General features: G+C 47.9%; 1 protein-coding gene across 3 annotated transcripts; it reads right to left on the bottom strand.

The window, feature by feature from the left end:
• Window positions 1-24,001, bottom strand: ROGDI (rogdi atypical leucine zipper). Of its 3 annotated transcripts, XM_084642110.1 has the most exons (11): window positions 23,903-24,001; window positions 15,033-15,104; window positions 14,239-14,321; window positions 11,919-11,973; window positions 10,817-10,897; window positions 7,913-8,008; window positions 5,895-5,993; window positions 5,175-5,288; window positions 4,188-4,237; window positions 2,656-2,782; window positions 1-1,037 (listed from the first exon to the last, which is right to left on the bottom strand). In XM_084642110.1, exons 1-11 carry the CDS (start codon window positions 23,942-23,944, stop codon window positions 996-998), a joined length of 861 nt encoding a protein of 286 aa, XP_084498236.1. In that variant the 5' UTR covers window positions 23,945-24,001; the 3' UTR covers window positions 1-995. The 3 variants fall into 3 exon arrangements, with proteins under 3 accessions (XP_084498236.1, XP_084498238.1, XP_084498237.1); XM_084642112.1 differs by lacking the exon at window positions 2,656-2,782; XM_084642111.1 differs by lacking the exon at window positions 7,913-8,008.
• Window positions 24,002-24,297: the final 296 nt, after the last annotated feature.

Here is a 24,297-nt window from a genome sequence, read left to right as displayed (position 1 = left end):
TTGGTCTGAGGAACTTTATTTCACAAATATTGACTGGTTATGGGGGTGATTCATATACTGTAGCATCAATAGGTTAGGCAGCTAACAACCACCATCCTTCCACAGGAACAACATAGTCTTGTCTGCAGATCTGTGTTTAGTGTCACCCTGTGGTAGATCATAGAGACTGTACAACAGAAGGCCTGGCACAGATGGCGGACAGAGGCTCCGCTCATTCCTGTGCTAGGGAGAGAGAGGTTTATGTGCAAATGGCAAACAGAAGCTACATTCTAACAGACAGAAATGACTGGCTCACCTGGGGCTCAGAAACAAGGAGTAACACACAGTCACATTGGTGCCAGGGAGAAGGAAGTAACAGCTGCAAATAAGAACATCTCAAAATGAATGAGAAGAAACATCTGGATAGATGCTGGGGAGGGTTTGGGACAGGAAGGAATGAGTCTTGGGGCCATTCAAAAACCCTGATGGACCATCCTAGGTCACTGCATGAAACAGCATCCTCTTGATCCATGATGTGCTGCACATTAACAAGCACTCAGCCTGCCCCAGTTAGTGTTTGTCTGTCTCGGTCTCTCCCCAGCTCTGTTCGTGGTCCAGCAATCCCGATGGTATGTGCAAACTAGATTAGCTTTACTGGCTCATGGTCTTCCCCTCACCCCAACCCCTCGGACATGGTCCACATAACTCATTATGGGCTTGCAAGGTGCAAATAAGTAACATTCCACATGTGACTACGCAGACATGAGCAAGCTCACGGTCCACATCACAGCACTGCGAGGGGCCCTGCTCAGTGCTGCCATGTGTTGAACCCTGAGGTCTGAAGCACAAGCAGCTCCTACAGGTAATGTCTCTGGAAAGCACTGACCCTGGTGTATGGCAGGACACAGGCCAGTGCGACATGGCACTCCTCTCAGGTTGGTACACAGGGGTTTCCTCCTAAGAGGGGCAGGGCAGTAGTGGTCGGGGTCGTGTAGGGTCAAACTCTTGTGGAAGGATTAGTATGGCCTGTAGTTCCAGTAGCTGGAAAACACAGAGATCTGGAAAACAAGGGATAAAACAGGTAGGCCCCTGGGTTCCCTAGATCCTTGTTAAATAACAGTCTCACGTTAAAGCTGCTTCTTTCTGTTAAAGGGACAGCTTCCTCCCCAACCCCACCTCACAGGCCAGAACTGGAAGCAGCTCTGGGGATGAGAGAAGCTGGAAGGAGTCCATGATTGTCTTAGATCTGGGCCCTCACTTGGAGTCAGTAATTCTCCGATCTCTCTCTGGCCAGACCCCTTCCAAATCCCAGGAGCCCCCTCTATTTTCTTTCACATCCTTCCCTTTAACTCAGAACAATGGCTGCTCCCAGCTCAAGGGGGCTGGGCAGAGCTCCTTTCAGCCAGTGGGATTTCTGGAGAGTGACATTCCCTTCATACCTCCCCCAGAGCGTACACAGCCCAAGCCAGGAGCAACGGGCCACGCTTGAATCCTAGGGACCACAGGCGTATGCCTCAGCAGTGATCCAGAACCAGTGCTACCAACAGTCTACTGGTTCTTGACAGGTTTACACGGATCCTGCCAGAGTGTTCTAGCCCTGGTTATATAAGGAGTGGTTCCTGGTTCCAAGTTCAAGAGCCGTTACAATGGGCCAATTATTATTTGTTCCATTTGTCTATGGAGCCATAGTTGTGCATAGGTGTTTTACACAGAGAGTGTCACTGCCACAGGCTTCATATAATGTACAGCAGATACACACCAGACCACCGAGCTCTTACATGGCACTTCTCAACCAAGGAGCTCAACGCACCCTGCAAAGGAGGGAAAATATTATCCCCATCGCCTAAGGTCACGCACCAGATAAGTGGAAGAGCTAGGAACAGGTCTCAGATCCTCCCGAGTCCTTGTCTGACCACACTGCCTCTCCAGCAGCTCTGAACCTCTGGCCCCTCATCTCAGTTTCTCAATGTATGGCCACGGTCCTTAGCCCAGGAATACATATTTCTGAAACAGCATGACTAGTCCCTCATATGACCTTGTGAACGAGTTCCCCCTTCTGCTCCTGGAAACCCTGACTGTTAAGCCCTCCTGATGAGCTACACAGCACATACAGTCCACACCGGGGTACCTTCGCCAAGTGTCTTTATTATTGTTTTTTCCCTTGTGCTCCAAGTACAACATAAACATAGCAGCAGTTAAAGGGAGCCCCCATCCCCAGCCCAGCATTTCGTACTGTTTGCCTTCTCCCTGGCATTCAGCTGGTGAGCTAATTACCTCATCCGGTTCTCTACAGGTGCAAGTGACACTTCTAACCTTGCAAACCACCTCCAAAGTGACCAGGCTGCTGGATTCTAAGGGGCTCTCTCTGCAGCTGCTAACAACACCCTGTTACTAAATCTCACCCAGTTATTTGGAATTTTAACTAGCCTCCTGCTGCGTAGCACCTACCATTCGTCAGCTCCATAGCAACAATTTTTCATTATTTCCCTGAACATCCTGTGCCATCAATACACAGAACAAATTATCTCGTACTGCATACTGATCTCTGTGCCAAGCACTCATGGTCAAAACCATTCCAGCTCACGAGAGCACCTAGGTAACTAATTTGAACAGGTTTGAAACCCTTTAAAAGCAAAGGGAGCCCGCTACTAACAGAACTCCTGCCCACGTCCCTACCTTGTCCTTCAGCTGCTGGCAGAGCTGCAGAGAGACCGTGAAGAAGACAAGGGCGTCATTTAGCCAAGGTACCACACACTCCACTTTATGGACGTGGCTGACTTCATATCTTTGGCTGCCACACTCACTGCAAAGAGAACACACCACAGCTGCTCACAGACAGGGCTCCATGGACTCTGATAAATCCAGGGGCCACACTAGCTAAGTCAGGGTTGGACTGTAAATTATAGGTGCATGTAGTGCTCATGAGAGTGAGGCTTAGTGTGCTAGTTAGCAGACAAATGCTACACAGCTTCCCCTCCACTGTTCTGCCAAAGCACCTTCCCCCAACAGTCCAGTCCTAGATTAAGCAATAGAGATGACAGACTGGGAAACCTATCCACTGTAGGCAGCCACGTCCAGTAGACATTTAACTCCGTTTTACCTGTAGTCAAATTAAGTGGAACCCAGGTTTGTAAATGGAGAGGCTGATGCATCTAGCTCACTGCACCACCACTTAGTTTCAGTTACACCACTGCCCCCACCAGGTGCAGAGAATCAGTATGAATCACTTAGAACTCTTCCCCTCCCTCTCCCCCCTTATGAAAGAAACCACAAGGATTTCTGTCAGAAGCACATGGCTACACGAGACACCTGCCAGACATGCTGAATATGAAACTGCTTCGGCCCCGCTTAAATAAGGTGCAGAGTCAAGCCTTGGCTAACCAGGGAACATGCAGGGGCAGCAGCACAGGAAATGAAACACTGACTGTAGTGGTGGGAGGTTAATGTTCTCTTTTGTGCAGGGCCTGAGCTCCCTGCCAGCCCCTTCCTCTCTCAGTGAGGACTGTATTTTGAACAGCCATGTTTGTCTGGGCCAGGGAAGGAGTCATTGAAGGGATCTTGCTATTGCACCAGTACTCAGCAGGTACAGCCCCAGCTCTGGCTCACTGGAGCTGCCCTACCTAAGGGCTTGTCTACACTTACAGCGCTGCCTTAGGTCATGTCTGCACTTACACGCTTACAGCAGCCCAGCTGTGCCGCTAGAAGAGTGCTCGTTTAGCCAAGTTAGGCCGAAGGGTGAGAGCTCTCCTGTCGACATAATAAAACCAACTCAACGAGCGGCAGTAGCTATGTCGGCAAGAGAGCATCTTTTGCCGACATAGCCCTATGCACACGAGCACTTATGCTGGTAAAATTTATGTCGCTCAGGGGGATGTTTTTTCATCCCCCTTAGCAACAAACATTTTGCTGACGTAAGTGCTAGTGTAGACATGGCCCTAGTGAAAATATTACCTATACCAACAGGAGAGCTTCTCCCATTGGCGAAGCTACTCCACCTCCCCGAGAGGCTGGCTACCCCCTGAGTGACCTTGTTATACCAACGTAAGACGGTAGTGTAGACCTGGCCTAACAGATGCCCTCCTTGGCCAAAAGTTCAAAGCTATTCATAAACAGGGCTAATGCCAATGACTATGTTCTTGTCATGAGTCAGTGTCGGACATCACCCTCTCCTACACACGCTATACAACCCTTCAGAAGACAGTACTTACAACATGGCTCCAGGGTTATGCAGAATGGACCCTCCAGTAGGTCTGAAGTTCTACACAACGGATGCAAGAGAGAAATTAAGTCACTTAAAATCTGACATAAGGAAAAAAAATACAATCAAAGATTTGTCAGGATGTTCTGACAAAGTGTAGCTGAGACTCATGTTTACTGCTGTATACAGGGAGACAGTGGTTTGATATCAAGAAACATGGGCAGGTGCATGCAAAGAAGTTAAGAGTAAACAAAAGGCAGAGCCAAAAGAGCCTCTAGCATCTGGTCTCTCCCTGCCCCTTACGAGGACATGAATTCTCTAAGTTTGTTGGGTCCAGTCTGGCCCAGTTTCAGTTTACCTAAATCAGCTCACACAGAAGATCCAGAGTAATAGTCCCAGAAAAGAATCCATTGCTATGCAGGGTTTGCATCCAAAAACACAGCACCAGGGAGAACCTCAGAGTGAAACTCACTAGAAACTACTTATAAACCAAATGAAACTGACTAGCCTGATTTCCACTGTCCAAGCTGAGAAATCCAAGTGACCAAGCAACTAAAATGAAATTAACTCTTTACAATTCCTTTGGTTTAAATAATCTAAGATGTATTTGTAACACAGATAAGGGATTTTTATTAGAAAAATATTCATTAACTTGACTGTGTCCCTTTAACACTATAAAGGAATTGACCCAAATATATTTTTTAAAATAAAATATCATGCGGGTAAATTTATTGATGACTCCCTCTGGGGCTCACTCAAATAGCTCCATCTTTGCTAAATCATTATTCCCAAACCTAGGTTTGCATTTCCAGGAAGACCAGGTGTTCTGGTTGCATCCTGACCTAATTCCAGGTACCTAACACTAAACACACTCATCCCATGCTCTGGAAATCTCACCACATCACATCATGAGGTGTCAGCATCATCCAAGGAACTGAGAACTCGTCTTTTTAGCCCATATCTCCCCTGACTGGGAAAGGTGAATAAAGGAGACTACCTTGGTGGAATTGGGCTGCAGTGCATGGAGCTGGTAGACAGTCAAACACAGCTTATTTAGGTTGATGTAGAAATTCACAAGGATGTCCGAGGGCAGAGCGGGGGTGAACATTTTCTGTGAGAAAATGGAAATGATTTCTGCATCAGTGACAGGACCCTCTGTTTCTATAGCTAGGGGAATACTACCGTAGAGTCTCTCTCTTTTTTTTTTTTTTAAATGGAAGAGAGAGACAGAGAGACGTTAAGAGCTTTAGGTAAAGGAGAAAAGCTATGTTTTACAGGGAGACTGGAATAGGGACGTGACCATACATGATGGCTATTTCTCTTGTTGCACCTGACCCCTAGACAGCTCTTGCACCAACACTGTGTAAGGGAACAGAAGAGACAAGGGTTAGACTCCATAGTTAGTCCCTCTTTAGAGTTTTGCTCTGGAGAAGCCCAGTTGACAAAGCCAAAACTCTTTCTCCTGGCTGAGGGCTCTTTAAGCCCAGGTCTGAGCAGAGAAAGGTAGACCAACCACCAATACTGAGCACAGGGTCTACATCTGCTTCCAGACAATGGAAGTTATACAAGACTAAAAAGGAGATTCTCTTATACTGTGTCCGACAAGGATAGATTAGAAACAGCAAACCATGTCCCCATCATGGAGGGGCATGATAGCCCTCACTAGTGGGTAGAGAGAGGGAGCGGGCAGTATAGACCAAGACTGATATAAGGTTACCGTAAGGCCACTGGAGGCAATTTCTGGTAGGGTCAAGGAGGCTGGAGTAGTGAGCCGGTTCCGAGCTCGTGTCAGCTGTAACATCACCGCATCCATCAGCTAGGAAAGAAAACACATATTCCTGTCTGAAGGCCATGATGCAGCTTTGGAGGGCGAGCTGAAGAGCCTGCGTAACACGCATGAGTTGTTACAGGGGAAACTGCATCAAGACATGGCGTCAACTCTACACACATGCTCCCACCCGAGGCTCAAACAGAAGCAAGCAGCTCTCGCTCAGACCCCTAGAGAGCAAAGCCCTCTTCAGGTTACTCATGGGCAGGCATGTTCTGTCAACTGCATATCCCTGCTGATGTTCCCAACAAAACCACAACAGCCTAATTGGCATCACTCTAATGCTCTGTCAATGACTTACTGTCACTGGGAGAAGGTTCCAGATCAGAAAGTGCTGATGTTTCATATAAGAGCTTCTGCTTTTCTACGGGATCTGCCACTGGAAGAGCTTGGAGCTCCTGGATATTCTGTTACTCTGAATTCTAACCAAGTAGCTTGCTTTAAAGAAAGTCACTCATGCTACAGACCTCTCCTGGCATCTTTACAATGAGACCAAGCATGATTTGCTCTGCAAATTCTTCTAAACAGCAGAAGGTATTTGCATCCGAGTCACCTCCCTCCCAGGTTGTCTCCCTCCCCACCCCCCGACCTACATGATCCCACTGTGAAATCTTCACTCTAAATTTACACCCTACTTGGCAACAGGGTTAGAAACAAAATGAACCTGCACAAGCTGGGCAGGGAGAGAGACTGTATTGCTATAAGAAAAGAGGAGCAGGAATTCAGAGACTTAAACTGGGAAAGAAAATTGCTGTTTATAAGTGTAATTTGGCTGGCGAAAATGTACCACTGTCATGCAGCCTTACATAAAAAGCACAAGAATGTTTTCAGAAGTGTCAGCCCACATTCCTTCACCCCACTTTACCCCTCTTCAGGGTAAGTCACCTCCAACTCCAGCTAAAAAAAAAAAAAAGCCCATTGTGCCTTATGTAAGAAACAGCAGAGAAAACAATTTAAAGATTTTAAGTGCTGACAGTCATAGAGGGATCTAAAGACACTGAAAGCTCTTCTAGAAGCTTTACATACAAAAGAAGATAAAAATGTTGCCTAATTGCTCTGATGGGCTCCAATCTTGCATGTGCAGAACTTTAGTCATGTGAGTCATCACATGAATGTCAATGAAACTACTCACGTGAATGAAGTTATGCACACTCTTGAGTATTTGTGGACTGGGGCCGTAAATGAGCAAGCTCTTTCCTATAAGTCTGTGACAGTAGTGGCTTTTTCACCTGGCAGGAATACTGCATCTTGAAGGAGAATTTCCTCAGATATAGTCCCTATTTTGGGAAGAATGCCCAACCCAGAATTCTGGGGGAGCTGTGTTCATCTGCTACAGAGCTCATGTTTCAGAGCAGCAGCCGTGTTAGTCTGTATTCGCAAAAAGAAAAGGAGTACTTGTGGCACCTTAGAGACTAACTAATTTATTTGAGCATAAGCTTTCGGAGTGAGCTGTAGCTCACGAAAGCTTATGCTCAAATAAATTAGTTAGTCTCTAAGGTGCTACAAGTCCTCCTTTTCTTTTTACAGAGCTCATGACTACTAGAACGTTAAGGCACTCTGAACTATGACTCATCTTCTTCCCAGGGGGAAGAAAAAGGGGGGTGGTCTTATTTGCTGATCTTTTCCTGTTTGATTGCCTTTGCCCAAGTAAAAACGGAACAGGCTTTTCTTTCTCACACTTGATGTGGTGAGAAGTTACAGTCAACTTGTCCAGTGGCTCGGACGGTAGCCAGGGACCTGGGTTTGAGTCCCTGCACTACCAAAGACTCCTTGTGTGACCAGTCTCTGCAGAGATTTCAACTCAGTACAAAAAAACCCGACACCGAGCAGCTGCATTAAAAAGAGGGGAGAAATGTGGAATTGGAGTCTATCCTCTTACCCCACCTCCCAGAGAGCGTTCTGCTCACCTTGAGGACCTCAGAGCCTGTTTTGAACTGGTAGTTTACATCTCGGTTTGTGAGCAGGTAAATTGCTTGGTTAACGTGGTTTCTAGCATCCTGGATCTGCAAACGTACAAAATACAGCCCTGTCAAATCAGCTCCCCCTGAACTAATGCTAAAAAGTAGACTATCCCACTGTTGTCTCCCAGGATCCATCCCTTACCACTGCACAGACAGGAAAGAAAATGTTGATCATCCCATAACACTAAAGGCATTTTCTTCTGGGCACTCGGCACTCACCACTAAAGCAAGCTGTTACCTCTGCCATTAAGATCATAAAATGATTGATCTACCAGACCAGGCATTTTAAGAAACAACAATCTGAAGTCTGGGGCCTGCTATTTTATGTCCTGGACCATCAAACTAGCACTGATGGTTTGAAGGAGCAGTGATGTCAGGTAGTAAGATCTCGTGAGCAATCAGGGCCAGAAACAAAAGTGATACATTGCTATCCAGCTAGGCATTCCCACTGTCCAGGATATAGGGCATTCAGAGCACATTCTGGTTACTGTCTTTGTCCAGTCTCCCCATCTTCAGCTGTGATCTGATTACAGTGGCTGCTCTTAAGAATCATTGCCATAGAGCTAAAATCAATACAACATCTGAATACTTTAAAAGAACACGAAGCACTGATTTCTAACTTTAAGGTTCATTGGAACAGTGGATTACCAACACTCTAGAGTAGCTGCTGCAGCATTTGGGTGCAGGGGAACATATCACTGGGGCTGGCCTCTTGAGCAACCTTTCATAGAATAGACCTGAGGCACATCTAGCATGAACCCCTGTGAACCAAGAGAGACTGCAGCATATGGTCCGTTAACAGAGCAATCCTGCCAGAGCTGCCCATAATAGGAGTGAGGAAAAACTCCAAAGGCAAAGAAAGGGTTCACTGGCAGAGGGAGAAGAGCAGAGGAGCATCTCCAAGTGGGGGTGAGACTCAGACACTCAGCACCAGAGGCTGGTGTGGGAGCTGGAACAGAGGAAGGCATTAATGAACGCGGAGGATGAACACAGAAAAGGTAGGCACAACTTAGGGTAAGAGGCAGTCGGTGTGTACAAAAAAGCACTTGAACGAGTTTAGAGCAGGATGCTGTGAAGGGCATGTTTCGCTAGGGTTTTCAAACAAGTTCTAGGTGCCAGTTGCAAATGTAACAGTGAAACAGACAGACACAGCTTTGGACACTTTGTTCATGGGAAGCTTGTAGTCTGAAGCTTCCTTTCTCCCCCATATCTCGGCACAAGTCTCCCGAGTGCTGAACTGAACCTTACCTAGTGCAGGCCCTGGATAGATATATGAGAAAAGCTCCTGTATGACTTGCACTTGCTTCCCCAGAGCACGCAGCTCAGAAGTCTCAGTAGGAGTCTTGTGACTCAGAGGAGGGTGTCTTTAGATGGAGGAAACCTGTCCAGTGCAAAACCACCATTATGCTGCAAGCAGCTGGCGGCTCAGATACCGCTGGCACTCGTGACATGGCATCACAGGACACTACCCTGCAGATCCCCCACCTCCAGGAACATTCCAGAACAACAGACTTGGGAGCAGCTTATGCCACTAGGCGCTGCAGTGACACGCACCATCCCCCTTGTCAATACAAGGACTCCGCTCATCCCTGCCTCCTCTCTCAGACCTGTTTTCCTTCTCTATTCCACTTCCCCGAAGGCTTCCCAGCCCTTTCCCTGTTCAAGTAACAACTACCTTCCCCTCCACAACCAGCTCCCGCTTCTGGTTCCTTTCCACGCAGACTCACAGCACTTCCTCTGATTGGCAAGACCCACTCCCTCATGGAAGAGGCTCATGATATTTCACTATGGGAGGCTTATTCTGAGAGAAACAGGACAAGGGTCTCCTCATAATCTCATGAAATACTATTATTCTGCCTCCTTTAGGCTCTCGCATTCCTCATCTAAATAACATTAAGAGACCAAGTCCTTCCAAAGTAAATGAAGGCAGGAGCTGTGCTTAAGAGACGGTGGAAGAATATCAATAGAGCAGCAATACAAAAAAGAGTCACTATATGTCGGAAACACTGCTGAGCGCATCACAAAAGCTCACTTGTCTGCAAAGCACAAACTCCTCAACATAGCCATAAGTTTCAGTGACTCAAAGCCCAAATCAACAGAGGGTTTGATTCACCTACCACAGAGTCTAAACACGGCAATTGGCTAACATGTTTAAAATGCCAGTAAATTAGAGCTCTCAATCTGTTGTAGACCGATGTGTCCAACAAACTACCAAAATCCAAATATGCTTATAAAAAAAAAAAATCCAAAGATAATGTATAAGGATCTACATAGCATAGAACCCCAGAGTCAGTTTTTAAACTTCAATGGTGGAAAACTTTACTTCTATGAGACTGAACACTAGATTTCCAGAAGCCAGATCTCCGACTGAAGAATTCAGATATAGCTAGAGTCTGAGGCACTGGCATATGCTGTTAGTGAGGAGAAGGGAGAAGACATGATTTCATACAGGGAATGAGAGCAGACTTGTGAGCCAGCTCAGGGCCAGATGAACTGTTCTCTGTTCAGCCAGCCAAGATTCAACAGGCATTGAGAGAGAGAGCTACAGCCCAGGTGCTCTGAGCACTCCTTTCACAGGCTCAGCACTCCAACCCAGAGAGCTTTGAGCTCACTGATGTCTCAGGAACTAGAAGCACCCACCCTTTTTCTTCTAACGCCCTAATCCCAACTAGTTCACACCTCTGCCCCCTCCTCTATCACACTCCAACTGATAAGGAAAGGAAGGTGGGTACTGGGGTCTGGAGAACCCCAATGAAGACCACCAGTCCTTTTCTCTTTGAAAGAGAGGGCCTTTGCAGGCTGCTCAGACTCGGACCAGCTCAACACAGGGAAGACTCCTGATAACCATACCTGCTGCAATTTCCACTGCTTGTCTTCGCGGAATGTGAAGTGCAGGAGCTGGTTATTTCTGGGCATTTTCAAATTAATATCCTTTAAGAGAGAGAGAGAGAGAGAGAGAGAAATAAGAGGAACTCCCCCACAAAACGCAGAGCAGGGCACCCCCTGAACAAAAGGTGCTGTGCATACCCCTTCAAACCCATCCATCCCATCTCCGACAGATCCATCCACACTGACTGCTGAGTGGGGGCACTTTGAGCAGTACTGGTTCAGCCAGTTTTTCACCTTAATCTTTTTTCTACAGGAGGGAGACGCAAGGCATAAATGACAACGCCGTTACTGAACTGGGCCCAGAGAGGAGACTGCCAGTTCATTTGAGGAGGTGGTGAGGGAACTCTGATGGTACAGATAAGGGGCAACGTAGGTGAGACGCCCGTCAGCTAAGATGGGTCTATCGCAGTACACGTGACAGTTAAGCCCTCTACCTACCTACCTATCAGGTTACAATATTGCAAACACGAATGATATTTCACTCGGTCATCATAAATAATGAACTGTCCCAGGTGAGTAAGTGACAGTTTTGGAAGGCTGAGTTAAAACAGATCTAAGACTATACACCATGCATATTAAGACTGGACTGCAGCTAACCAAGGTGCCACTCCCTAGCTGGGAGAGAAAACACACCCCAGCAGGATAGCACACACATGTACGGACAGAATCTTCCTCCTCCTCATCCCTGCACTCAGATTTTTTTAGATACAGATTTCAATCCTTGGCATCATGTCCCAGCAGCATGTCAGCTATGCAAGAAGTGCCTTGTACAGCCACAGACTTGGCTGCATCTTCATTCAGTTGCATGGCAGTGTTCGGCTGGCACCAGAGCCTATTGTAAAACCAACCAAAGCAATGGCGAGATGCAATCACTGTGGTACCGAGGTGCCATCACTAGACAGCAACCAGCCAATCACCACCACAGAGGGCAGCTCCATTCCCAATGGGCTTGACACACCTCCCCGCTTGTTGACATCTGAAGGGACAAGGTCTAGCATGGAAAGAAAGGCAAGGAGTACGCTTCAGTGCTAGCACAAAGTGATTGGTGTGGATTGGTACTCACAGCTTGGCATAGAGCATCTCCCTGCAGCATCAGTACTCCTTTCACCTGGTCTGCGCTGGAATGACAAAACAGTTCCAACCAGTGAGAGTCACAGGAGACAGCCTACCAAGACCGGTACAGAAGCAGCCAGCCTCTCACCCCCAGCAAGAACAGGGGACCAGCCTCCACCCTTACCAACCAAAATGCAACACAGCAGAGGGCAGAAAGGACCTTCCCCACTCCCAGGTGGGTACACAGGAGCTCCCCAGTGCTGGTCCTAGTATGTCCTGTGGACAGCTCAGCTAGGGAGATGCATTCCCACCACCTACTCTTAGGTCAAGCCTCCTGCCAGCAACTGTAATATTGCTTGAGAGATGCTCCCTTGTGTAACTGACTTGTTAGAGCACTAAGGTCCCATCCTAAACTATTTTCCTCCCTGTATTAACAATCCACACACTGTTCACCATTTAAACATTAGAGTTCTGGCACTAACAGCATGGATGCAAATCACAAACTAGGTTATAATCTGACATTGTGTACGCTTTCTGCTTATGCCATAGAGGAAGTTGAAGAGTGGTGCTGGGCAACTGGTCACCTTCAGCAAAGGTCCCACCTTTTCAACAATCCTGTTACATGTTTATATGAAACAATGACTGGAAACTAAAGTATCTGGGCTTTGAGGACTCCAATTTATGAGCCCATCTCATTTAACACAGACACCATGATCTCACTGACCTCCCACCATCTGACAAAGACAAACCTGTTGCAGTTCAACTCAAAGTAGATTGAAGTGATAGAAGAGAGAAACATCAGGAGGAATGGACAGAGACAATCTCTGCACACACAGATTTTCCCCCTTGGATACCAGAATCCCTTGCTCCACAGCTGCTCAGAACTTTTGTGGAAGCATGTTTCACTGTCTACTGTGTAACTCTACAGAAGTAGAGCTGAACTGGAGGCTCAGAAACAGTGACTATTTCAGATGCAGTTTAGTAGTAACCGCATTTATATAGCGCCTTTCATCCAGATCTCACACTGCTTTGTGAGGTGGGTAAACGTTATTCCTATTTTACATTTTGGGAGACTAACACACAGAGGTTAAGGAACTTGCCCAAGGCCACACACAGAGTCAGCAGCAGAGCCAAGAACAGACTTCAGATTCCTTGAGCCCAGGTCTCCAGCTGTAAGCACTAGACAGAGACTCCTCATTATTCACACATTGAGCATGGTCAGAACTGATCTAACTATTCAGCAGTGATGTAATGAATCAGAATATGACCAGGAAAACCACCTGGTGATTCCACTAAAGAATCAAACAAAAAGGAAATTCGTAAAGTCTAAAATGTGATCCATTTAAAAAGTACTTTCATCTGATGGGAAGCATCTAATTTTACTTAAGCCTACCACAGGAGTGATTTTTTTGAGAGCACTATTCTTATGGGATCAAAGAAATGAACTTCCCATCCTGTATGTACATTACCAAAGATGCTAATGCATATGGAGTAAACAAGGACAGGTATGTGTATTTTAACAGGCAAATACAATTAATGTTTGATAAAATGGCAAGAAAGCAGAACAGATGGGAAAGTCGAGTGTTCTTTCTTTAGAAGGTTATTAAACAATGAATAAATGAGCATTGGCTAACTGCCTTTTACAACACAAACAGCAAAATATCAGGCTTTCCTCAGAGCAACAGTCTCTTTTTTAAAGGGCTGGAAATTTACAGCAGTAAAGGTTCAAATAATGAAATTATGGCTGAACATTTCAACATCTATTTAGAAGCAGATATTCAGCTATCGACCCAACCACTCAACTGTGGGAGTAACACAGTACAACAGTTAAATTGGGATTTACAGAGCAGAGAGTGGGTAGCTCCCAGCTACAGCTGTCCGATAGGGGCTCTTATCTTAGCCTTGAACTGCTGCTTTTCTAAATACCACTGCATTCAGATCTCCACGTTTGTTATCTAACAAAGCAGATGAAATGGGGGAGGGAGGAAGATGTGACATGCAAACGATTAACGTAAGCTAGGAGAGCAGCAAGCGAGAAGAGACAAATAATGCCAAACTGTCACAGACGTTGTAGGAAACGAGTTAAAATTGTGCACCAAAGTAAATCAGCTTCTGCGCTCTGCAAGCCAGGCACCTGGGTCACGACAAGGTGGATGTGCTCAACTATGGAAGTGCTCTAGTGTCTCCAGATGTTACATGGGCGACAGCAGCAACAGGAGAATCTGTGTAAAATGGGAGCGAATTGCCTCAGCCCTCCACATCCTTCCCCCTCCTTTCCTACGCAAGGAGGATCCCAAGACCAAACGTGCACAGGGAGAACACACACTTACCTTGAAGTGCCCAGCATGAAGTTCTCCTGTTTGACTGGTCCTTCTGTGCTACCAACAGGCAAAGCAAACCTGTGAGACGCCTCCTGCACAAGAGCAAAGGGAACTGACACTGTGACAGAGTGACGTAATTCTGCAATATCCTGGACAAACCTTATGGGATTAAGATTAACTTTATTGAATTAGGTTTAAACCTTTGAGGTCCCTTGTATTAAAAATGCAATTGTGTAGGTGTTATTGTGGCATTGTATGCAACTCCTCTAGGAGGAGAGGGATGCTGATGGAAAGCCACTTCTAGAGAGGTGCAAATATGCTCGTTCAAACTGGATTCTCCAGGACCACCAGACCAAGAAATGATTTTTGGATAAACAGCCTTGTTTTAAACCAGCTCAGTGCCTTCTTCCTGATCAAATAAACAGACAAGTCCCTTGGTCCAAGAAGGGACCCAATCCTTAGGGAAGGGTTGGAAGGACTGGGTCCCATAAGACTGTGGTCTTGTTCTGAGCTGAAGCTGTGATGAACTTGAAACCACAAGGAAACCCCTTGAGTGGGGTTTTAAAGGACTGCTCCTGCCAGAGCTCATGTTAGGGTTGGGGGGTCCTCTAGTTAGCTTATTAGTATGCGTGTAGGGGTGGCGGTGTTTTTTGTTTTTAATATATTTTCTCTGGGGATAAAGAGAGGTCTCTGCTCTCCAGGGCTGTCACCCCAGCATTGTGTTCACACAGAACAAAACAGCAACCAGAAAAAAGCAACTGAAAAGGCAAATTCCCCATGCATGGCTGGAACTGGCTCGTTACCTTCAGAATATCCTGCAGCTGTCTCAGGACACCATGAACCTCCTCTTGCAAAAGCCATTTAAACTCTTCTTCCTATAGCCATAGAAAGACAAAACAGGAATCATCTACGAGAAAGTCTCTTGGGGCTTTCACAGGATCCTTGATCTTAATTTCTTTCCAAGGCACAGAAGCACATACACCATGGAGAACAAGTTTACTGGTATGTGCAGGTGGAAATATAACAAGAGGAAAGGTAGGCAGTTTTTGACTGAATTGATCAAAGGAGTTATTTTCTCTACCTCTCCATGCTGCCTATATCCCCTTTCAAAATATCTTGCCTTGACTCCACTGAGCAAATGTTTATTTATTTAGAACATTATATGAATAATAGTGGTGGTAGGTGGCCCTGTGCTGCTGGAGGTATCCATTTCAGATGAAGCATAAAGCCCAGATCCTGCCTCCTTGAAAACTCTGGGGCTGTTCTAGCCTGGTTCTTATACTGGTCTCATCCACATAGTTTACCAAACAGCAGCTTAATTAGGAAAGAACCCAAAATAAATTCAGCTGAGGGGACGGGACTGTTTGCACAAATTCAGTAATAAACAAGTTCAGATCTGATGGGACAACTTCTCAGCTGACCTCAACTAGCTGTCTGCTATGGAGAAAGCCTGTGAAAACCAGATCCTGAAGCTGCAAACCTGAAGTATTAGTATAAGAACACCCTTGGTCAAAAGAACACCAAAGGCAGTAGGTGTGCGTGCGTTGTGGGGAGGATTACTTTCAACACAGCGAAGTAGGGAAGGACAACCCCATTTTTCAGATGGGAACAGTGTCACAGGGTAAATAAGTGTCTTGCCCAAGGTGTCACAGGCAAAGTGTGGCTGGGAGTCAGGAACTGAATCAGGTCTCTCAAATCCCAGTCTAGTCCAGTGGCCTAACCACTATACCATTCCTAACAATGTGTACTAGGAGAAGTGTTAGCAAATATGTGGATTTTCGCCCAGCTCTTTTCACATGAGATGGAAATGTCCTGCTGGCAAACCCCTTTTGAATGAGGGCTAGGACAAAGATGTTGGTTATAACACTCGTTAACCTGCCAGATGTGCCTATTGGGTGCACATCTGGATAAGATTCCATTTCATAAAATACCAGTTAACCACTAAGTGCCGACGAAAGCTTGAGATATGTTATAGCAGGAATCTGGCGGGAACCAATGAGAGGTTTGATCCTTTGGTGGAATCAGGTTTGGGAGTTTGCTAGAATGAGGGCGCTCACAGCAAGTCAAACATGATATGGATCCAATCCAGAGAATCAGACAATTCCTCTCTGAGTACATCTCCTTAGAAAGAGTCTTCATAAAACCACTGAACACATTAAATGTTTAAAAGAAAAACCTTTCAGCTCTTAAGAACAGTCAATTCTGTGGTGGTAAAAGGTTCCATTTGTGGGGAGAGTAGGCAAAGAGATTCACTGCAACATGAAGGACTTTCCCCAAAGACTAGAGGATGGCAGCTTTGCCCTCCTTTCATTTGGTGCCCGCACACTCCCTCTCCCCAATACCATCAGCTATAAAAAAAAAATAGCTGTTACTAAACTTTCGTAACTGTTGTTCTTTGAAATTGTGTTGCATGTTTCCATTCCACTCTAGGTGTGTGTGAGCCCTGCGCACAGTCACTGAATTTTTTCCCCCTCATTGGATGCATTGGGGCAGCTTAAGCACCCTCTGCTGCTGTGTGCCATTAGCACCAGCATAAAGCGCCCAGCAGACCCCGCGCCCCCTCCTCAGTTCCTTCTTTCTGGAAAACTCCAATGTAGAGGGGTAGAAAGTCGGGTCAAGCAATGGATGTTCAAAACATCTTGAAGAACAACAGTTACGAAAGGTTACTAACTGTTTTTTCTTTGAGTGACTGCACATGTGATTCCAACCAAGGTGACTCCCAAGCAGTTAAGTAGGAGGAGGGATTTGGGTTCATGTACACAGGCTGCAGTACAGCTTGACCAAGTTTGGCATCATCTCCTGAATGCGAAGTCATGGTGTAATTGGAGGAGAACGTGTGCTCCACTGACCAGGTTGCTGCTTTACAATCTGGACTAAAAATGCTGTTGAGGATGCTTGCGATCTTGTGGAATGAGCAGTCAGGTTAGTTGGTGGCAAAACACCTGCCTGAGCTTAACATTTGCGAATACATGACGACATCCAGGGCAAAGCTGTCTGAAGAAACTGGGAGACCTTTCATCCTGTCCGCTACAGCCACAAACAGTTAGTTGGGTGGACCACCAGAATGGTTTAGTTCTTTCTATGTAGGCTGTGGGTGCTCTTCTTCCCTTTCTGCATCAGCAGGATCCCGCTGAACTGGCTCTTTGAGTTTGATACTGGGCTTGGTACCGGAGTCCAGACTGGGTGCCACCCAATAGGACAATGCTACCCATCTTTCAGAGGCCACTGAATAGCAGCACCTGGAATATGCCTGGGAAACTGGGGGAAAACCCCCATAGGTTCCAAAAGGGCCACTGGACTGGTGTAGGTCCCGAGTGATCTCCTGGCCAACCACTCAATGGTACTCCTGTGCCCAGATCCATGGAAGGGTGGAAATGTCTAGAGGATTAACAAGAACGGCTTCAAGGAGGGGAAGAGTAAGACCTGATCTCCGATTCTGAAGAGGATGAGACTCTCTGGGTACCACAGAGGTGCAATTCCCAACCATTCCAGAGATCAGTGACAGGGTGGAGAGGTCTGCACTGAGGCAAGCACTGCAGGTTTCCCTTCTGACGATACTGTGCCCTTCACATTGAAATGACCCAGCTGGTTCACTCCTGTTCACCAATACCAATAATAGCAGTACACCAGTACCAGTAACAGCGCACAGTCAATCTGTGGAACTCCTTGCCTGAGGGGGTTGTGAAGGCAAGGACTATAACAGGGTTTAAAAGAGAACTAGATAAATTCATGGAGGTTAAGTCCATTCATGTCTATTAGCCAGGATGGGTAAGGAATGGTATCCCTAGCCTCTGTCTGCAAGAGGGTAGAGATGGATGGCAGGAGAGAGATCACTTGATCATTACCTGTTAGGATCACTCCCTCTGGAGCACCTGGGATTGGCCACTGTCGACAGACAGGATACTGGGCTGGATGGACCTTTGGTCTGACCCAGCATGGCCATTCTTATGTTCTTGTACTGTCGATGATACCGGTACCGACATTGAGAGAAGGTCCCTGACAGCTACAAATGCTTCCGGTGTGGTCGGGACCAAAATACTGTCGGTACTACACAGTGCCACCAATACAGAAGCTCTTCTGGTAACAGACTCAACGGTGCCTACGTAGGTGCCAGAATCAACGGTGCCAGCTTCTATGGATCTGAGGTAGAGGAGTGCTTTGGTTTAGATCGCACTCTACCCTGATTCCCATGCCTGGCAGCCTTCGGTGCCAGGAATGCCCCCCCTTTCGACACGCTGTTTCTTTTGTCTTTTTCTGGGCCCTGGAGATGGAGATTGGTGCCGGGACTCTGGTAAGGTAGGAGGAGCACTCCTTACTGATGCTGACGCACTCGGCCTGGCTCAGATGAAGGTCTCAGTGCCACTTCCATGAGCAGGATCTTCTGCCTGGCCTCACAATCCTTCTCCAAGCGAGTCCTTGCAGATCTAGCAATGGTCCCCAGTATGAGCATCTCTCAGGCACTTCAAGTAGCTTGACTGCCTGTCGCTCAAGGGCATAACCTTGTTGCAGGAGACGCAGGGCTTGAAGCCTGGTGACCGAGGCCTCCCTCGGTACTGTGGATTGGAAGAAAACTCCAATAAACACGATTTACTAAAACTAACTATGTACAATAAAAAGAGAAAGTCCACTGAGAGAACTTGTGAATGGAAGGAGAGCAGTTCCAGCAACCACCACAGGCGGTAGGAAGGAACTGAGGGGTCACAGGGTCCGCTGGGTGCTTTATACTTGCACAGTGTGCTGCAGCAAAGGGTGCTTGAGCCACCATGACGGGTACCACTGAGGGAAAAATTTCTGGTGACTGTGCGCAGGGTGCGTAGAGTGGGATGCACATGTGCAGTCATTTAAAGACTCTTTAAACCACTTTTAAGCTTCCAAACTTCTTCCATTTTCAGGGCACACACAAACTGGCTTGGTTCTCATCGTTTGTTGATCAGTCCAGATTAGACAGTTTATTGACCTTCATGCTACCCATGCTACGTTTTTGCAGATGTTTGAGAACAGCGGAGAGACTTGGAATGCTTGGGATTCTTCGAGAGGGTGAGGCATATTTATATTCACACAAGGGTTGGTTGGTTGGTTGGTTATTTTGTCACCTAAAACACAGTTCCAGCCTAACTGTGTTTGGAATACTTCTACGAATTTGTTAAAAATCTACAGCTCAGAATAGGCACCTTTGTTTAGAAGTCTCAAATCTCAATATGTAGAATTTGGGGCAATTTGCTCATCCACGCATGAATTTACACTAAGTGGCATATGGCACCTGCAGTGTCACAGACTGACACATCCAAAGGGACTTACACAGCAGCAGTTTGTTTTGCTCAGTTTCCTAGAGTACCCTGGACCTTTTTCTGAAACAGTTAAAACCACATCATAAACACATCCCTCTGTCCAAGGCCATTTTCCATGATGGTACAACCCTTTATTAAGGAGGAGGTGGGAGAAAAAGACCAGGATGTGTACAGGCTCTAGTACTTCCTTTGTTTTTTTTCTTGAGCTTTTCAAATACTTCTGGGGAGCTACTTATGGCACCCACATAAGTTCTAGTCTTTCTTGAATTCCTGGACATCAGATCTCAGATATTATACATGTCATATGAGACGATAAGAAATAACACACAAAAAACACACATCCGAAGTTCTCTGGCTTTGTTTGATATAACCCAAGTGCTACTATTTGGGGGTTTCCTGTGAGTCCTGCAGAACCTGATTCACTGCCCTAACCAAAATTAATATGAAGAATTATGATTGGGGATTGACAGAAGGGAGTATAAATCAAACAAGCCTGATCAGAGAAGAAAAGCTGAGGGGCTGGGGATGGCTGGGATTCTCAGACAGGGTGGGATATGTTTATATTCCTGCAGGTCTTGGTTGGTTGGTTATTTTGTTACATCGGCCTGATCTACACTACACAGTTAGGTCAATTTAAGGCAGCTTACATTGACCTAATTATGTCAGCTTACACACTACAGCAGTGGTTCTCAACCCGCAGCTCACATGAGGACCAATTAGCACACAGCTGCGGCCCAGCTCAGCTGTGTGCTAAAGGTCATGGGCTCCCGGCTGCCGCATGGCTCTGCACGGCGGGGGTCGGGGTCCTGGCTGCTCCCTGGCTCCGCACGGCGGGGGTCGGGGTCCTGGCTGCTCCCTGGCTCCGCACGGCGGGGGTCGGGGTCCCTGCCCCACACCCAGCTCTCCGCTCTGTGCCGGGGTTCTCCGTGTGAAAATCGCTGAACATAGGGGTTTGTGGGGGGGAGGGGGACTGTGGTTCTCAACTTTTGGCCCAACTAACACTTTGCGGCCCATAATGATAAATAGGTTGAGAACCACTGCACTACAGCCTTGTCCCACCAATGTAAGTGCCTTACTACACTGACATAACTTCATCTCCATGAGAGGCATAGGGCTTATGTTGGTGTAGTTAGGGTGACACAATGTCTGTGCAGACACTGCATTACTTACATTGACTGTTGGCTGTCTTATCAATTTCAGGGATCCATGCTGGAACTATGAAACTGACAAGAAAGCTGGGCAGCTAGTGCCCCGCTGCCCCCTGCTAGGAACAGGGAGGCAAGAAGCCTGGGTGGCTACAAGGCTCTTCGAGGGGAGGTGTGTGGAGCTGAGAGCCCGGGCTCTCAGCCCCTGCCTACTGCCCCTCTTCAGTGGGTGACAGCGCTCCTGGTGAGGACATACACCACCGACAGAAGGAGGGCAGTGTGGACATCAGCAGTAATTCCTGCAGTGATCGTAAGTCGACCTAATGTAGGTCGACTTAAGTCTATAGTGTAGACATGCCTTTAGCCTAGGGTTGTTTTAACTGCTATTCCACCTACTGATTACAATAGGGTCTCAATTAGAACACAATTTCAGGCACATTTGTTAATTAAGTTCTTGATGGACAAACCCATGCATATCTTGGTCATAAAAATGTCCTTTAGTACCGATGTTTAATTTCAGTTATCCAAGGCCAAAGGCCTTTTAGGTACCTTAGAAATCGCTAAAAATTATCAGAGATGGCATCTGTAAAATTTCCTCCAGCCAGCGAGTTACAATCCTGACCCGAAAACAACACAAGTAAAATGCTACAGAGTCACAAACCTTGATTTACAGAGGATGTACTAGTGAGTAAGGACATTCCAGGGCTGAAAGCCTGACAAGAATCCGCTTCCCAACCTCAAGATCTTATCTTGGGGAAAGACCAGTAGCTCCAATTTACTGATCTTAATGGTCTTCACAGGACACATGGCAGCAGACAATTCCTAAGGGGCACTGACCCTATATCAATTAAGGCTTTCAATACTAAGAACAAGAGACTAATACACTGGACAAGTGGGCAGTGCCCCGCAAGCAGTAGGAGGACCAAGGAAAGCGTGCCCTGAAAGAAGAGGTCAGGGATGAGAAATGCCTGTTGGCTGCTAGGCAAACTTCAGCTTCCCTGCTTAGTTCACAGTCAGCAATGACCCTATGCCATGAACCTCATTAATACAACCTAAATAGAACTATTATAAGGTGGGGGTATAACTGGTTGGAAAATCATTCCCAGAGAGTAATCATCAGTGGTTCACAGTCATGCTGGAAGGGCATAACAAGTGTGGTCCTGAAGGGATTGGTTTTGGGTCTGGTTCTGTTCAATATCTTCATCAATGATTTAAATAATGGCATAGAGAGTACACTTACAAAGTCTGTGGATGATACCAAGCTGGGAGGGGTTGCAAGTGCTTTGGAGGATAGGATTAAAATTCAAAATGATCTGGACAAACTGGAGAAATGGTTTGAAGTAAACAGGATGAAATTCAATAAGGACAAATGCAAAGTACTCCACTTAGGAAGCAACAATCAGTTGCACACATACAAAATAGGAAATGACTGTCTTGGAAGGAGTACTGCAGAAAGAGATCTGGGGGTCATAATGGATCACAAGCTAAATATGAGTCAACAGTGTAATGCTGTTGCAAAAAAAGCAAACATCATACTGGGATATATTAGCAGGAGTGTTGTAAGCAAGACATGAGAAGTCATTCTTCTGCTCTACTCAGCGCTGATTAGGCCCCTCAACTGGAGTACTGTGTACAGTTCTGGGCGCCACATTTCAGGAAGGATGTGGACAAATTGGAGAAAGTCCATAGAAGAGCGACAAAAATGATTAAAGGTCAAAAAAACATCACCTATGAGAGAAGATTGAAAAAACTGGGTTTGTTTCATCTGGAGAAAAGAAGATTGAGAAGGGGACATAACAGTTTTCAAGTACATAAAAGGTTGTTACAAGGAGGAGGGAGAAAAACTGTTCTTCTTAACCTCTGAGGATAGGACAAGAAGCAATGGGTTTATATTGCAGCAAGGGCAGTTTAGGTTGGACATTAGGAAAAACTTCCAGGGCTTAACCACCCTGACAGTTAGGAAGAAATTGCCTAGGGAGGCTGTGGAATCTCCATCATTGGGGATTTTTAAGAGCAGGTTGGACAAACCCTGTCAGGGATGGTCTAGATCAGGGGTCTCAAACACACAGCCCACGGGGTTATTTTCTACAGCCCACCAACTCCCCGCAGTCCCCCCAGCATTTACCTAGAGCAGCTCCGGCCCGGTGCACACCGGGGACAGGGCAGGCTCCCTCCCTGCCTGCCTTGCCCCAGCACCGCTCCGGGAAGCGGCCAGGACCTGGGGGGAGGCACAGGGGTCTGTGTGTTGCCCTGGCCACCCCTCCAGGTACCTCCCCCGAAGCTCCCAGGCCAATGGGAGCTTCAGGGGAGGTACCTGGAGGAGAGGCCAGGGCAACACACAAACCCCTGTGCACCTCCCCCACCAGGTCCTGGCCTCCTCCCTAGAGGGCGCGGGGGCAGGGCAGGCAGGCAGGGAGCCTGCCCCGCCCCTGGTGCGCCACCCCCCGAACCCCTCCTGCAGCCGAACCCCCTGCCCTGAGCCCCCTGCCTCACCCTGCACCCCTCCTGCACCCCAACCCCCTGAGCCCCCGCCGCACCACGCACACCTCCTGAACGCCAACCCCCTGTCCTGAGCCCCCTGCTGCACCCTGCACCCCACCTGTACCCTCTGGGGGCAGGGAGGGGGCGGAGCTGGGGTGGGGATTTCGGGGAAGGGTTTGGAATGGCGGCAGGGAAGGGTTGGGAAGAGGTGGGGCAGGGGTGGGGCCTCACAGAAAGGGTGGAGTAGGGGCGGGGCCGGGGCAGCGGGTGGTCAGTGGTACAGCCCTCAGGCCAATGCACTAGTCCTCATGCGGCCCCCGTTGGTCAATTGAGTTTGAGACCCCGGGTCTAGATAATACCTAGTCCTGCCGTGAGTGCAGGGGACGGGACTAGATGACCTCTGGAGACCCTTCCAGGCCTATGGGGCACCTGGCCAGGGCAGGGGCAGCCACCACCCAGGCGAGACGCTGCATCTCCAGATCGGCCGGGCTGATGCTGTCTGCGATGGCGGAGAGGGGCGGGCTGCTGCGCTGGGGGCACTGCCCGGCGGGGGAGAACCGGCCCCAGGGCAGGCAGGCCCCGGGCAGCCCTTCGCCCTCCCCCACGCCGGGCAGCGCCTCTCTCCGGGACACCTGGGGGAAGGATCCCCACCCCCAGAGGAGGGCCTCGGGGCTGGCCCCAACCCCCGGCTGGCGAGATGCAGGGGCGGGCCCAGGCCCTTGGCAGGGGGGCAGAGGAGGGGGAGGGTCCCGGACTCACCAGCACTGCCCGCTCCGCCGCGCTCGCCATCGCGGCCGCCATGCCCCAGCTCTCCACTCCTCCTCAGCACAGGCCGGGGCCGCCGGCTCCGCTTCGTGCCCGCCCCCCTCACTCCTGACTGGCTAGGCTCCGGCACCACCAGCCTTGGGATTGGTTACTGTCCTCCTCAGGCCCCGCCCAACTCCGACCCCTCCCACCGCGGCTCGGCCTCTACTCTGCCTAGCAACGCGGCCCAGGGAGCTGGTGAGTGGCTGGAATTATCTCCGTCCTCCCAGAGCTGAGGGCAAAGATGCACGGGACTGGGGATGACGCCACAAGGCCTGGAGTGACATCACAATGTATGGGCAGATGGGGCGGGGCCTAAGACTGAATGGTGGTGGAGTGGCCGGGATCCA

The sequence above is a fragment of the Lepidochelys olivacea genome (assembly GCF_965140295.1).
Source record: "Lepidochelys olivacea isolate rLepOli2 genome assembly, chromosome: 10".
NCBI lineage: Eukaryota > Metazoa > Chordata > Testudines > Cheloniidae > Lepidochelys > Lepidochelys olivacea.
The sequence above is the reverse complement of the archived record's forward strand: the minus strand, read 5'-3'. Positions and strand labels throughout refer to the sequence as shown.

Coding starts and splice junctions, on each gene's coding strand:
- ROGDI (XM_084642110.1), bottom strand. CDS start 23,944: ATGGCGGCCGCGATGGCGAGCGCGGCGGAGCGGGCAGTGCTG. Junction 8,009..10,816: donor AGCAGTGGAAATTGCAGCAG/GTATGGTTATCA, acceptor GTACGTTTGCAG/ATCCAGGATGCTAGAAACCA. Junction 5,994..7,912: donor CAGGCTCTGAGGTCCTCAAG/GTGAGCAGAACG, acceptor TTTCTTTCCTAG/CTGATGGATGCGGTGATGTT.